We start from the raw sequence: 15,234 nt of genomic DNA on the forward strand, positions 1-15,234 counted from the left end.
GGGAGTGAGCGGGGGGAGGGGCACTCGGGTCCAGGTCACAGGCCGGGCATGACTTGGTCTGTCGTCTCGCCTCCCCACAGCTGAAGCTCTGTCCAACTCTGGCACCTAGCCTCCTGCCCAGCTGCCTTCCTGTGTCCTGGGCCAGGTCATTTTGCGTAGAAGTCTGTAAATGCCAGCCGACCCCACTGAACACCCACGCCCCCTTCCTCTCCCTGTAATCATTGATGGGTGTCGAAACCTGCTCTCAAGGCCCAGAGATGTTACTTAACTGACCCCGAGATGGGGGTCTCAGCCACCCAGAATTGGGGTCAGGTTTCAGGATGCCTGCTGTCGGATCTTAACCTCCCAGGTCTGGCGGGGAGCCTTCAGGGTCCTGTGAGGCCTGCAGCTGACATAAGGGCCTCCAGAGGGCTGGGCAGCAGCAGGGGAGGGGAGGACCGACTGCGCCAAGTGCGGTCAGGATTTCGGGGCTGCGTCTCGCTCCCACAACACGGGCCTCACGGTCAGGAACCTCCCAGATCAGACCCCACAGCGGTGGTGCCGGGGGTGCTAGAGCAAGCCCACGGGGTCCCGGCTTGGGGATGACCGCAGAGGCCCGGGGGCGGAGGCTTCTGCCCCGTGGCAAGACAGCAGTAGAGAGGAAGTGGCCGGACAGCAACTCGGGGCTACCGGAAGAAAGGCAGCCGGGGAAACTGGGGTCTAGCCCCGCGCCAGGCCCCGCCCCGTGCCGTGGTCACGTGTCAGGCGCGGTGACGTACCTGCGGCCGTGCAGCGTCAGTGGCGCCGTTGCCGGGCTTCTGTTGCTAGGCACGCGCTGCGTGCCCTGCGTGCGGTGCGCGTCGGCAGAGGCGGGAAGCGCGAGCTGCGGCGCCATGGCGCGAGGTAGCGGCGCGCGGACAGGGGCTGGGGTCTGGGGTCCAAGGGCCGGCGCCGCCGCGCACGGGTTGGTGCTGAGACTCGCTCGCAGCCCAGTCCGCGCGCCGCGCTGGCCGTCACCGCTGGGGAGAGCGCAGGCCCTGCCGGGCCCTCCCTGGACCTGCGGTGGTCCTGGCACCTCATGTCCCCTTGTCCCCCAGTGTGGCAGCAGCCGTTCCTCAACGTCTTCAGACACTTCAAGGTGGACGAGTGGAAGCGCTCCACTAAGGAGGGGGACGTGGCCGCCGTGACGGTGAGTGGCCGGGGCGCCCGGCGGCGGTAACGGCGGCCTCTCCTCTCTTCTCTCTGGACGCTTGTTTGCAGCCCTCCCGGCCTCCCTGGGCTGCAGGACGTCTGCAAGACGTCTCTCTGTCCAGGACAAGACCCTCAAGTGCACCGTGTACCGCGTGCGGGGCGCTGTCTCTGCGAGCAACTACATCCAGCTCCCCAAAACCAGCACCCAGTCCCTGGGGCTGACCGGGCGGTACCTGTACGTGCTCTTTCGGCCACTGCCTGCCAAGCATTTCGTCATTCACCTGGATGTGTCCACTGAGGTGCTGAGCTGGGAGAGGGGGGCTGCCCAGGGCCCTGCACTCCTGCGGCAGCCTTGACTCCTCACGTCCATGCTGTGCCCCACAGGACAGCCAGGTCATCCGAGTGTCCTTCTCCAACCTCTTCAAGGAGTTCAAGTCTACAGCTACGTGGCTGCAGTTCCCTTTCATTTGTGAGGCTGGGACACCCAGGGAAGGTACCGCGCAGATGAGGCGCGAACGGGGCACGGGGATGGTCTGGGAGAGGCGTCCAGTCAGAAAGCTCGGGGGGCGGTCTGGATGGGGGTCGCGTGGCTGTGGGCATGAGACTGGGGGCAGGCCGAGGACACAGTGCTGTGGCTTGGCTGGTGAGAGGGTAGGTGCTGACTTTGGCACGAGTCCTGCACCTCTGCCAGGTGTGGCCTTCCCTGGTGCCCGCTGGACCTGCCTGCAGCTTGACCTGCACGACATCCTGCTGGTCTATCTGCGACGCTGCTACAGTCACCTGAAGGGCGTCAGGCTGTGTGCCAGCATGCTGGTCCGGAGCCTCTACACCAGTGACCTGTGCTTCGACCCTGGTGAGGACCACAGCTGTGTTAGCCTGCCACCCACCTGCTTTCGCTCCCTGTGGGCCGCCCTCCGCTCCGTCCCTGGCATTCAGTGGAAATGCCCGTGCTGTGCCAGCTTTGAGCCTCCCAGCTTCCGAGGCAGCCATCAGAGGGAGTGGTGGCTGGGCTGGTGGCCAGGCAGGACCCTGCTGGCCCCTGGTATTGAGACCCCTGGGCTGGGAGAGGGGCCTGGACGGTTCCCTGGACCTGGACCGACTCTGCTCTTTACAGCCGTCACTGTTGCTGAAGCCCGGCGCTCGAAACTGCCCGTCACCCCCATACCGCGAGAAATGGCTTTCCCAGTGCCAAAGGGGGAGAGCTGGCACGACCGCTACGTCCACATCCGGTGAGTGCCTCTGCTGTCCCAGGTGCAGGGAGGGCAGGGCTGTTCTGGAAGCTGACTCGTCCTCTACCCCACCGAGGTTTCCGAGCGGCAGCTCGCACGTGCCCTCCGAGCTGGTGCAGAAGAGCGGTTTCCCTCCTGAGGCAGGTGGGCCTGTGGGGCAGCGGTGACTGGGTTCAGGTCTGCAGGGCCCATGGCGCTCGGCAGGAGAGGGGTCCTGATGCTGCATCTGGGGAGCTGACCCCAGCCGTGTGGTGCCTGCAAGGGCGCGGGGAGGCGGCCCCGGAGCAGCGGGAGGCTGTGACGTGAGTGCTTGGGGCTTCACGCGTCCCTGCTGGGATGGGTGTTGGGGCCCCTGCTAGGGCGGGCTGCCGCTGTCAGCGTGGCTCCTGTCCTGCAGAGTGGGCAAGGCCGGGCCCCCTGCCGCCCCTGCCCGGCGCCCTGTGCCTGTCCGCACTCTGCCCAGTCGGTCCTTCTGCGCTGCGGTCCTAGCAGGGCGTGTGCCGCGGCTGCCCCTTCCCCAGGGGCCTGCAGCAAGCCTGCGCGGGACAGCAGGGCCCGCGTGGCCCAGAAGCACGAGCCCACAGCCGCGAGTGCCCGGCGCCCCTCGGAGGGGGGGCCGGGGGTGCTGGCCTCAGGCCGGGCGCTCACGAGCACTTGTCCTGCAGTCCCGCTGGGCCGCCTCCATGCCCAGGCCCCTTCCGGAAGTCAGCGTGTCCTGTGAGCGCTCGGAGGTCTCCTGTGTGGCTGGCCCCAGTGGCTGTATCCAGGAGCCCTTGGCCTGGGTGGAGGCCACTGATGAGCATGCAGCTGGTGACGGCCTTCATGTGTCTGCCCGTCAGCCAACGGTGGAGCCCGTGGCTCCAGAGGATACAGCTCCGCATGGGGTGAGGGCCTTTCCCGAGGAAGGTGGGGCTGGACTGCGCCCCCGAGGGGGTCGTGTGCGGATGAGCAGTGGACGGAGGGCTGCCGGGCCGCTGCCTGCAGGGAATGGGCGAGGGGCGGGTATCCCCTCTGATGGTCCCTTCCCATCCAGCCTCCTGGCAGGAAGCAGAGCTTACCGGAGGCGGCTTTGGGCAAGAAGCGTTTTCAACAAAGAGTAAGAGAGCTGGTGCCCTGCCCCCAGCCCCAGTGGTCTGCGGGGGAACCTCAGGACTGGGGCACCTGGAGGGTCCAGCACTGAGGCTGCAGTCCTGGCTTCCTACCGCAGAGTGGCTGGCCGGAGCTCAGGACTGGGTGGCTTTCTTGGGAGGCCAGAACTGGCTCTGGGCGGGGCAGCCCTGCTGCGACAGGGGCCTTGCCACCTGGGTCTCATTGTGCGTCTGCCTGTTTCAGAGCTTCCTCCCAGATCCGATCCTGAGGCTCAAAGGGGTCATCGGCTTTGGGGGTCACAGCACCAAATGGGTGAGGGGTCCTGTGCTCTTGTTGGGTCTTACAAACATCAGCTACACCGAGCAGACAGCGGGCAGATGCCGTGTTTCCCTGCCTTGGCTGTGGGCCTCTGAGCTCCCCTAGGCACCGGGTCCCTGCACTGCTGTGATCACCCAGCCCCGCCCGCGTCCGCACACGCCTGGTGCGTTCTTGGTGCTGTGATGTACAGACACAGGTGGCTCTTTGTGTTGTGAGCACCAGCTGTGGTGGTGCTGGTCCAGATGCTCGAGCTTCGAGAGACCTGAGACCCTTGTTCATCCTTTAAGTCTTGGATGCATGCCGTCCAGCCGAGTGGGGCTTGGTGTGGGCAAGACAGGGTCCCTGTGGAGGCAGCCGTGGGAGAGGTGGCCGTGTGCTCACCAGGCTGTTCTGGATGTGGGCTCTGAGTGTTTGTGGGCTCTCGGCCTCTTGTTAGTTGACCCCTGTAGTTCCCTGCTTAGCGGGAGCCCTGCCATGCCCACACACGACCAGGCTTTCTGTCCTTTCAGTTCATGCAGTGTGCTGACTCCTGGCTTGTGCCTCGGGGGGCTCAAGGGTGGTGGGGAGTGAAGCTGGCCAGCCTGTGACCTCAGCTCCCGGCCCCTGCTCGCAGGCCCTGTGGACCCCGGACGGGCTGCTGTTGTGTACCCTTGCCACGCGGTCGTTGTCGTCCTGCACGTCGAAACCCGGGAGCAGCGTCTCTTCCTTGGCCACACGGACAAGGTGGGCACCCCTGGCCTGGGGCGGCGTGGTCTGCTGGCCTGTACCCTCCCTAACTCCCTGCCCCCAGGTCTCTGCTCTGGCGCTGGACGGAAGCAGTTCACTGCTGGCCTCGGCCCAGGCCCGGCCCCACAGCATGCTGCGTCTCTGGGACTTCCAGACGGGGAGCTGCCTGGCCCTGTTCCGGAGCCCGGTCCACACCATCTCCTCCCTCAGGTGGGTGAAGGGCCCCCGGGGGGGTGGGGGCCAGCCCTTGTGACGCTCACTGTCGTCTCTGTCCACAGCTTCTCCAATAACGGGGAGCTGCTCTGCGGTGTTGGCAAGGACCGCCATGGGCGGACGGTAACTGGGCCGGCGGGGAGGTGGGGCAGCCGTCCCAGAGTACAGGCAGGCGGCAGGGACCCCCGTTGGCCTCCCCCAGCTTGGCCAGGCACCCCCACATCACACGCTCCACAGGGCATCTCTTTCGCCCTTGTGGATGGAGCTGTCTTTCGAGTGACTGGCCTTGCTCTCTTTGCTGGCGAGTTCTGCAGGCCTGAGACGGATGTTTTTTCACGGCAGTGTCTCTGAAGCTGGGTGTTCCCCCGTGGCCTCTCCTCCACTCGTGGTTGCGTTTTCTGCTCTTTTCTGCAGACATACGTCTGTAGACACTCTGGATGGGCACGGGCAGGTTTCTCTGACTTCTGTTGGAGATGCCGGGTGAGTGGAGGGGCACTCAGTGCAGGCTTGTTACAGACGGTGCTGGTGTGGGGCATGGCCCAGCTGGGGCGAGGCGGAGAGGCCGTCATCCTCGCGAAGGCGCACAGCGATGCTGATGTCCAGGCGTTCCAGATAGCCTTCTTCGACGAAGCCAGGTGATTGCCTGCCTTCCCTGGGTGCTGGGGCTGCTGACTCGTGAGCCTGCCCCTTGCCCCGCTCACCTCCCACCCTCGCAGGATGGCGTCGTGTGGGCGGGGCAGCGTGCGGCTGTGGCGGCTCCGAGGTGGGGCGCTGCGCTCCTGCGCTGTGGACCTGGGGGAGCACCACACGCTGGAATTCACCGACCTGGCCTTCGGGCCAGCCCAGGATGGCTACACGCTGTGAGTGCCACCCTCCCCGAAGGCCCGGCGCGCCGCCCCTGCCGCCACCGCCCTCACCTCCCGCTCCCTGGCAGCTACGTGTGCAGCCGCAGCGGCCACATCCTGGAGGTTGACCACCAGCGCATGGCCGTGCGGCGTGCTCGCCGCCTGCTGCCCTTGCAGACCCCCCGCGACCCCCTCGCACAGAAGCGGACCTTCAGTTCAGGTAGGTGGGCCTCGCTGTGCAGGGGGAGGGGCCCTGCTGCTGGGGGCTGACCTGGCTGCCCCCACCCAGGCCCCGGCATCGCCATCAACAGCCTCAGCGTCTCCCGGTCTGCGTGCGCTGTGGGCTCCGAGGATGGCTACCTGCGCCTCTGGCCGCTGGACTTCTCCTCCGTCCTCCTGGAGGCAGGTAGGGCCTGCACACCACCTCACCCCCAGGCAGCATAGGAGGGCCGTGTCGCCAGGCTGAACAGCATGGGACTCCGTGGGGCTGTGTCCTGAACCTGGGAGTGGGTAGTCACGGGGGCAGTGCGGGTCCTAGCTCACAGGAAGACGGGGCTCTAGGCTGCAGGAAAATGCACTTCTCGCTGTCTTGGACGAGGGGCTAGGGGTTGGTATAGCCTGGCTGTGGTCAGCCTGCCCAGGTGGGCCCTGGTGCAGGACCCGCCCCACTGCAGGCCTGGGCGGTCACTGAGCCCCCTGCCTGCAGAGCACGAGGGGCCTGTCTCCTCCGTCCGCGTCAGTCCCGGCGGCCTGCGTGTGCTGTCCACCACGTCCTCGGGTCACCTAGGCTTCCTGGACGTCCCGTCCCAGGAGTACCGCCTGCTGGTGCGCTCCCACACTGCCCCGGTGCTGGCCCTTGCCACCGAGCGCAGCCGGGGACAGCTGGCCACCGTGTCCCAGGACCGCACCGTGCGCGTCTGGGACCTGGCGACCCTGCAGCAGGTGGGGTGTGGCCAGAGGGCACCGGCTGGGAGGGCGGTCTGGAGGCTGCAGGACACGCTGAGGCCCGGCGGGCGGGCCCTGGGTCCTCCTGCCCGGGTTTGGGGCCGAGGTTCAAGCCCCCTGGGGAGAGTGGCTCTCGGGTCCCTGCCGTCTGCCCTCACTGCCCACCCCCCCAACAGCTGTATGACTTCACGTCGCCCGAGGAGGCTCCGCGTGCTGTCACCTTCCACCCCACTCAACCGACCTTCTTCTGCGGCTTCAGCAGCGGGGCTGTCCGCTCCTTCAGCCTGGAGGCCGCTGAGGTCCTGGTGGAACACAGGTGGGCGCCCAGGCAGGCCTGCCCCACAGCTGCCCGCGGTGGATGCCCGCCCTCTGCTGCCCCTGGACACCCTCTGGGCATCTGTACACCTTTCCGTGTGGCGCAGGTGTCACCGAGGAGCCATCACTGGCCTGGCCGCCAGCCCCGACGGTCGCTTCCTGTTCAGCGCCTGCTCCCGGGGCGCCCTGGCCCAGTACCACAGCGGTGCGCCCCGGTGCCGCGTCCTACGAGTGGCAGGTCAGGCCCCCACACCCGGCTCAGCTTGGGCCTCCCAGTACCTCCCTGACCGTGGCCCTGTGTCCCATAGCCTCACTCATAGACCCACGGGGCCAGATGTGGTCTCAGGACTGCCCAGCAGCCCCCAAGTGGGAGATCAGAGCGCCTGCCCTGCGCCAGGACGGGGTGATCGCCTGCAGCCCGAGCACCAGGGGGCAGGGCCGGGCCCCATGGACACCATGTCTGGCCAGCCAGGGGGTCTCTGGGTGGTCACTGGGAGAGCCCGGCGCTCTGGCAGTGCATGCTGCCGTGGGGTCCACCCTGCCCAGCTGACTGCCTGCCCCCTTGTGCTGGCAGCTAATGTGGTGTGCCAGGAGGCCTGCCCAAGCTCCAGCATCCTGGCAGTCAGTGAGGACAGCCGCCTTCTGGCTTTCGTGGGTCCCTCCAAGTACACGGTGAGCGTCGTGGACACAGCCTCGCTGGATGAGGTGAGTTAGCCGGAGCCCTGCATGTGTCTGCTGAGGGTGCACAGACCCCGTGGGCACCCCTGACCCTGGTGGCTGGGTCATTCCTGTGGGCGGGAGGCCACACTCATTGCAGAGAGGACCTGGGACCCAGGCCCCTTAGGGGGAAAGAGGACCTGTGAACTGTGGGTGGCTGGGCAGGGCAGAGTGCCTGAGGCTGCCCACCACCTGGACCTCTGCTCGGGGGCCCCAGCTCTGCCCGGAGCTCGTGAGGGCAATACTTGCTTCTCCCCTAGCTTCTGAGGGTGAATGTCAATGCCCTGGACCTGGCTGGCAGCTGCCTGGACTCAGCTGTGGCCCTCTGCTTTGGCCCTTCACCCCCCAGCCACCTGCTGGTGTCCACGTCCTCCAACATGATCGCCGTACTGGACGCCAGATCGGGCCACGTGGTCCGGGAGGTGAGCCCAGGCCGTGGCTGGCGACCTGGCCCCTGTCCTCCCGGCTCCGGCCTTGCTGCCCACAGCGCCCATGGCGGGGCGGCCTCGGGCTGCCTGCTGCTCCCAGGTGGCTGCACTCTGGGGAGGGCTCCCCCGGCCAGCGGTCGCGGGTGCGCCCACCTTGCCTCGCAGCAAGCGCGCTCTCCTGCAGCTGTCCTGTGGCCACGCCGCGGCCTGCGCCTCCCTGGCCCTCAGCGCGGATGGCCGCTTTCTGCTCACAGCCGCCGAGCGGGCTGTCAGGCTGTGGGACTGCGCAACGCAGGCTGGCCTCAGCTGCCAGGTGTGTGTCCCGGGCGGGTGGGCAGGAGGGTGGAGGATGGCCCTGGGCGCCCTGGGCTGACACTGCGCGAGGGCTGTGCCTCAGGTCTGCGCGACACCGCCCCCCTAGGTGTACATTGGCCACTCGGAGCCGGTGCGGGCTGTGGCCTTCACCCCCGACCAGCAGCAGCTCCTCAGTGTGGGAGACGCCATCTTCCTCTGGGACATTCTGGTTCCCCGTGAGGGGTGGTCCCCAGGCAGGCAAGTGTCTCCCTTCACTTGAACCTGCCAGGCCTCTCTGGGCCCCCGCTGCCCCCAAAGCACACTGACAGCCTCTCCTGTCGCCTCTGCAGTGTCCAGGGTGCTCCCGGGCCCCCCCCGACCTGCGAAGCAGGTGAGTAGCCCCCCCACGCTGGCAGGCCCTGCGGTGACCCCTGGTGTGGGAGGCACACGCTAATGCTGTGCTGGGGCCCCAGGCCAGAGCTGGTTGGGAGCGGGGGGCTGGCATGCCTCCTGCTCTGTGCCCCCCCTCCTCGGCTCTGAGCACAGCCTGGCTCCTCTGTCTGCAGGCCCAGGTGCAGGAGAGCTGGAGGGCGTGGCGGCCGGGGCCAGAGGGGCCCCCCGGCAGGTGTCCGAATCACCTCCAGTGCTCCCACCCCAGCCGAGCCTCTGTGCTGGGCCCCCTGAGGACTTTGACGGTTAGGGAGGGGGTCCTGGGAGGGGGAGGCTCCCCGCTACGTGCTCTGCTGCTCCTGGCCTGGGGGCGGGCTGGGGACTCCGAGCACCTGCTCCCCACCCCTGCTATCTCCCCAACCTCCCCAGGTGCCCTCTTCCCATCAGACAGGAGCCGTGGCCTCGAGGATCTCCATCAGGCCTCAGGCCCATCCGTGCTGGTACAGAAGGAGGCTGGCCGGGCTGGCGATGGGGCCTGTGGGGTGACAGGAGGTCCCTGGGACCTCGGCAGACGTCCCCACCCCTGTGGCTGGCCCAGTAAGCAGTGGTGGGGCAGCAGCATGCGGCAGGGTCCCTTGTAACTGGGCTGGGGCCCAGGTGCAGGTACCTTGTGGACTCCAGGTGGTCTAAGGACAAAGCCAGCTGCCCTGGCAAACAAGGGGTGGGGGTCGCCTGCAGGACATATAGCCCAAGGCCGCGGGCAGGGTGATGTGGCCCGCCAGTGCCCTCTGATCCAAAGCATCTGACCAGCCAGGGCAGGGCGACAGCGGGGAGGTCGCTGTGTGGTCCCAGAGGTCCACAGCTTCTCGCCCTGCCCGACAGGCGCCTGCAGCACAGTGGGAGCCAGGGCCCGGCCCCCCGCTCGCCCGAACTCCTACAGGCACTTCACCGCGCGCTACAAGGCCTCCTCACGGGCCCAGGTGGGCGGGGCAGGGGTCCTCCTGGTCCTGGCCACCGACGGATGCTGTAGAGGCCAGGCTCGGGCAGCGAAGCCTGTGGTGTCCGAGGGTCCCCCCCCCCACCGTCAGCAGTGGCTCCTGGAGTGTCCCTGGGGCAGCTCCCCGGGTTGGAGGCCGCTGGTCACCCTCCACCTCAAGCCCGGCCGGTGCTCCTGATGAGCTAGTTAAGGCTCGCTGCCGTGCCATTGGGCCCGGGAGTGTCCTGTGCACCAGCCAACCGTGTCAGCTCCCCTCCTCTCCCCACTGAGGCCGCCTCCAGGCTCCTCCCTGCCCTGCCCAGGTCTCCCCACACCCCAGGCCCTCCCCAGGAGCCCCTGCCTGGCCTCCCTTCTCTCCCGTCTTCCCCCTCCCGCCCTCTGCCGCCTCTTCCCGGAGCCACACCTGCGGGCTCCATCCAGGCCGGGCCTGAGGGCAGAGTCTGAGGTGCCCGGTCGCTTCCCCACAGGGCTTCTCCCTGCCGCCTGCTGGCGACGAGTGGCTGCGCCTGAAGGCCGTCGTGGGCTACAACGGGAACGGGCGCACCAACTTGGTCTGGAGCCCGGACACCGGTGCGGCCACGGCCCAGGGGCTGTAGGGGGCCTGTCCTGATGCGCCTCTGGGCCCCCTGCCCCCAGCCCTTCCCCGGGGGGGGCGGTGCGGGTGTGAGCCCCTGTGGCTGGGCCTGCTGCGGGGCGCACTGTGGCGTGCTGACCCACCGGGCTCCGTCTGCCCCTAGGCTTCTTCGCCTACACGTGCGGCTGCCTGGTGGTGGTGGAGGACCTGCACTCGGGCGCCCAGCAGCACTGGCTCGGCCACCCCGAGGAGATCTCCACGCTGGCTCTCAGCCACGATGCCCAGGTGCCCGCCTTGCGGCCCCCTGTGCAGGCCCGGAGCTGTGGTGCCCCTGCAACCCGAGCGGGCCTGTGGACTGCACCCTCTGTGCTGACGGTGCCCCTCCACCGCCAGGTCCTGGCTTCAGCCTCCGGCCGAAGCAGTGCTGCCTCCCGCTGCCAGATCCGTCTCTGGGACGTGCCCCGGGGCTCCTGCCGGCAGCTCCTCTCTCACCACGACACCGCAGTCCAGGCACTGGCTTTCTCACTGGACGACAGGCTCCTCATCACCCTGGGTCAGTGGGCGGGGCTGGAGGACGGTGGTCTCTGAGCCCCTGCCAGTCCTGGGACCCCTGGGCTGCTGACACAGGCCCTCTGCGTCTCCCCAGGGGACTGTGGCGACGGCACCCTGGCCTTGTGGAGCACGGCCACCTGTGAGCTCCTGTCCTCCACGCGCCTCCCAGAGCCGGTGCACAGCATGGCCTTCAGCCCCTGGCACACCGGCGAGCTGGCCTGCGTGGGCCAGGGCATCCTCACCCTGCAGCTGCTGTGGGGGCAGGCGGGCGATGTCAGCCTCCAGGTGCCGGGGCTGGGAGGTGGCCTTGGAGGATGGGGTGCGGCGGCCCGGGCGTGGCTGACCCCTGCTCTTCTCCCACCAGGCCCACCGGGAGCCAGTCCCCGAGGAGCTGGGGGGCTGCGAGCTGAGCTCGCTCTGCTACGGGGCCGCGCCTCTGCTGTACTGCGGCTCCAACGAGGGCCAGGTGTGCGTGTGGGACACGCGTGCCGGCTGCTGCTTCCTGGCCTGGGAGGCGGATGATGGCGAGATCGGTGGGTGTCTGACGAGCCCACAGCCCTCGCGGCTCAGTACCCCCGCAAGTCACGGTGCTGGGGCGGCGGGATGCCCTCTCGAGCCCCAGGCCTCTGGGGACGAGGGTCATGCAAGCTCCCATTCCCCAGGAGTGCTGCTGTGCTCAGGCACCTGGCTGGTCAGTGGCAGCAACACGCGGCGGCTGCGCCTGTGGGCTGTGGGGGCCGTGCCGGAGCTGCGGCGCAGGGGCTCAGGGGCCAGGTGAGCGTGCGCGCTGTGTCCGGAGCTGGCGCTCTGGCTGGCTGGGCCTGCCCCCCAGGGGTCTGCTCAGGCGAGGCAGGGCCGTGGGCTGAGCCACCTGGCGCCCTGGGCTCCCGCCGCTGCCCTGCTCTCCAGGTCCAGCTCTGTGTTTCTGGAGCGCGAGCTGACCCTTGACGGGGCTGTCGTGAGCGCGGTCTTCCACGACAGCATGGACATGGGCGTGGTGGGCACCACAGCGGGCACGCTCTGGTACGTCAGCTGGGCCGAGGGCACCAGCACTCGCCTCATCAGTGGCCACCGGAGCAAGGTGAGTGCCGGGCCGCTGCTCACACAGGCGGGAAGCCTCTTCACTCCTTCCCCCGTGCCTGCGGGTGCTGTGTCTGCGAGGTGTCCCTGCAGCAGCCCTAGGCTCCATGGCCTTCACGACCCTGCTTGTCCCGCCCCTTTTCTTATAGTTTATTTGTTGGGGACAGCTAGTCCTTGCTGGGATCCCCCACCAACAGGGTTGGGTGTACCCCTCTAGGATCCCTGGGGTCTGGAGGCTGGGCTGGGGTCTAGCAGGGCCAGCCAGCTGGCGTTGCCTCCCTGGGGCGCGCTGTGTCTCTTCAGCAGTGCCCGTGTCTGGTGGTGGTGGCAGTGGTTTGTTGGTACCGAGTCCCCCTGAGCTGGTGGTGACTTTGGTCCCGCCTCCTGAGGGGCATGCGTGCTCCAGGCCCTCCTTCTGCGACTCTGCCTGACCCCGGCCTGCCTGCCCCAGTTCCCCCAGTGGGAACTGGGCTTAGAGGTCACGGTCTGAGGGCCAGAGGGGCCAGCACTTCTCACCCAAGCAGGGCTCAATTTGTAGCTTTTTATTTAAATTCAAGACTTGGCTTTTGTCCCCACATCATTGGTGCATGGTTTTCATCTCCTTTTTCTTATACCAGGGACGCTGATTCTGTGTAGTCTTTCTTTCCACACATGGGACAATCTCAGGCCACCCCCCACTGCACACCCCCTGCCATGAGGCCCAGTTAACAGCACGTCCTTTACTTCAGTCTGTGGCCCCCAGGAGTCCTGTGTTCTAGGTTTTGTCAGGACAGTTCTGTCACGTCCCAGCAAGTGGACGGTCAAGTTCAACTGACCTGTGGGCTTCCTGTGATTCACATTTCACCCAGGCCTTGTGGGGGAGCTCAGCATTGTGTCTTCACCCAGGACTCGTGGGGGACCTCAGGAGGGGCCTTCACCCAGGCCTCGTGGGGGGACCTTGGGAGGTTGGGACAGTGAGTTTGTGTCACGTGGCAGAGCTGGGGCCTGGTAGGCTCCAGGGGGAGGTGGATGCTCTCCAGAGCCACGTGGCGACACTGTATTCCTCCTGGGCTGTGGGCCTCAGGCAGGCTGGTGGCTCCTCACAGGTGAACGAGGTGGCCTTCAGCCCCGACGAGTCCCACTGCGCCACGTGCAGTGATGATGGGAGCGTGAGGGTGTGGTGCGTGGCTAGCACGGAGCTGCTGATCCAGTTCCAGGTGCTCAGCCAGGTACTTGGTGGGGCTGGGGGCACGCCCGGGGCTGAGGGCATACCTGGGTAGAGCCTGGGCCGGGTTCCTGCTGGCCTGGCTCTTGCAGGCCCCACGGTGTCCCTCCAGCCTTGGTGTCTGGCTGGGCCTGGGCCCCGCCCTCTCCTGGGGGCTCCTGATGTTTTCCGCCCGTGGTCCCCAGAGCTGCCTCTGCTTGGCTTGGAGCCCCCAGTCGTGCGGACGCCCAGAAGAGCAGCACGTGGCAGCGGGCTACAGCGACGGGACGCTGCGGGTCTTCAGCATCCCGCGCTCGGCCGTAGAGCTCAAGATGTGCCTGCACACGGCTGCACTCACAGCCCTCGCCTTCTCCGCTGACGGTGAGGCTGGGCTCCCGGTGGTGGCACGGCTCCACGGCTCTGCCTGGCCCGGGTCACGCCTTTGGGCTGAAGGCCGGGCGCCCGAGTGACAGCACAGGGTCTGCCTGGCCCAGGTCAGACCATCGTCTCTGGAGACAAGGACGGGCTCGTGGCCGTGAGCCACCTCCGCACAGGGATGACCTTCCGGGTGCTAAGTGACCATCGCGGTGCCCCCATCTGCACTCTCCAGAGCACGAGGAAGGAGGTGACATGGTTGACCCTTCCTGGGCGGGGCCCACCCAGGCTGGGGTTCTGGCAGGACGGGGTGAGAGAACAGGGCAGGCAGCACCCACCAGCCCTTGTTCCCCCAGTGTGGAGACTTTGGTGCAGAGGGCACGGACCTATGGCTGGCCGCCAGCGGGGACCAGCGAGTCAGCGTGTGGGCCTCCGACTGGCTGCGGGACCACTGTGAGCTCGTGGACTGGCTGAGCTTCCCAGCGCCCAGCCTCGCAGAGGTAGTCCTGGCGGCCCCGTGGGCGCAGGGCCCCCGCCCTCCACCCTGCACTGTGCCCCCACAGGTTCCCAGCTGCTTGCCACCCTCGCTCGCCGCCTTCTGTCCCTGGGACCCGGCGCTGCTGGTGTGTGCGGGCCTCGGCGTGTACCCTGAGGTGGCCTTCTACAGCCTCCGCCAGAAGCAGGCACGTGCACTCCGCCATGGTCCTGGGAGCCTGAGGGACCCAGGGCTGGGGAGGGACAGGTCTCAGGGCCAGGGGCCCCCTCCCCCAGAGCCTCATGCTTGCCGCCTGCAGGTGGTGGAGAAGATCCCACTGCCTTTCTTTGCTGTGTCCATGAGTCTGTCCCCTGGGGCCCACCTCGTGGCCATTGGCTTCTCTGGTGAGTGGTGGTGACTTGAGTGGGGCCGGCTGGGCACCACTGTGTTCCCTCATAGAGCTATGTTGCTGCTACTGCTAAGTCACTTCAGTCGTGTCCGACTCTGTGCGACCCCATAGACGGCAGCCCACCAGGCTCCCCCATCCCTGGGATTCTCCAGGCAAGAACACTGGAGTGGGTTGCCATTTCCTTCTCCAATGCATGAAAGTGAAAAGTGAAAGTGAAGTCGCTCAGTCGTGTCTGACTCTTAGCGACCCCATGGACTGCAGCCCACCAGGCTCCTCCATCCATGGGATTTCCCAGGCAAGAGTACTGGAGTGGGGTGTCATTGCCTTCTCCGTCACAGAGCCATACTCTTCACCATTGGGCCCTGGGTTTCTTGTCCCTGAAAGTGCTCCTGGGGCTCACAGATAGGATCTGTGAGGGGGTGGGGCGCCAGGCTCCCCAGCGAGGCACCAGCTCCATCTGGAGAGAGGGCTGGGGGCAGCAGGCCCCCTCCCCCCGCCCTGGCCCAGCCCCTGCTGTTTGCCTGCAGAGCGCATGGTGCGGCTGCTGGACTGCGCGTCGGGGGCTGTGCAGGACTTCGCGGGCCATGACGACTCTGTGCAGCTGTGCAGGTTCGCCCCGTCAGCCCAGCTGCTCTTCACAGCGGCCCACAGCGAGATCTTGGTGTGGGAAGTCACAGGCCACTGAGCCCTGCCACTCAGCTGGGCCCCTGGTCTGGGCAGAGGCTTGACCGAGAAGCTGGGTCGGCCCCGGGCCTTGTGCTGGTTCCGTCGGCCCGGTGGGCTCTCCACACCTGCACCTCAGGAGCATGTGTGAAGCATCAGGACCCTGAATGTGTGTGAAGTACTCGGAGCCCCTCTCCCTTGGGGTTTTGTTTCTGCCTTGTACAGTTCAAATAAATGTGCGTGTAGC

At 67.2% G+C, this 15,234-nt stretch overlaps 1 protein-coding gene across 1 annotated transcript; it reads left to right on the forward strand.

Annotated features, from left to right (window-relative positions):
- On the forward strand, nucleotides 58-15,230 carry WDR90 (WD repeat domain 90). The gene is given in 42 exon segments (XM_018039841.1): nucleotides 58-882; nucleotides 1,077-1,168; nucleotides 1,293-1,469; nucleotides 1,555-1,663; nucleotides 1,862-2,023; nucleotides 2,285-2,399; nucleotides 2,476-2,563; nucleotides 2,759-3,283; nucleotides 3,433-3,495; nucleotides 3,732-3,800; nucleotides 4,420-4,438; nucleotides 4,441-4,529; nucleotides 4,597-4,742; nucleotides 4,811-4,868; nucleotides 5,262-5,380; nucleotides 5,462-5,605; nucleotides 5,680-5,810; nucleotides 5,880-5,996; nucleotides 6,297-6,532; nucleotides 6,712-6,851; nucleotides 6,958-7,088; nucleotides 7,425-7,555; nucleotides 7,828-7,989; nucleotides 8,180-8,308; nucleotides 8,417-8,547; nucleotides 8,640-8,680; nucleotides 8,856-8,986; nucleotides 8,988-9,276; nucleotides 9,562-9,659; nucleotides 10,144-10,246; nucleotides 10,414-10,535; nucleotides 10,644-10,803; nucleotides 10,897-11,087; nucleotides 11,167-11,335; nucleotides 11,465-11,576; nucleotides 11,718-11,883; nucleotides 12,968-13,090; nucleotides 13,272-13,446; nucleotides 13,560-13,690; nucleotides 13,797-14,123; nucleotides 14,235-14,319; nucleotides 14,852-15,230. Coding segments are annotated over 42 exon segments (6,165 nt in total). The 5' UTR covers nucleotides 58-581; the 3' UTR covers nucleotides 15,010-15,230.

The sequence above is a fragment of the Capra hircus genome, chromosome 25, assembly GCF_001704415.2.
Source record: "Capra hircus breed San Clemente chromosome 25, ASM170441v1, whole genome shotgun sequence".
Classification (NCBI taxonomy): Eukaryota; Metazoa; Chordata; class Mammalia; order Artiodactyla; family Bovidae; genus Capra; species Capra hircus.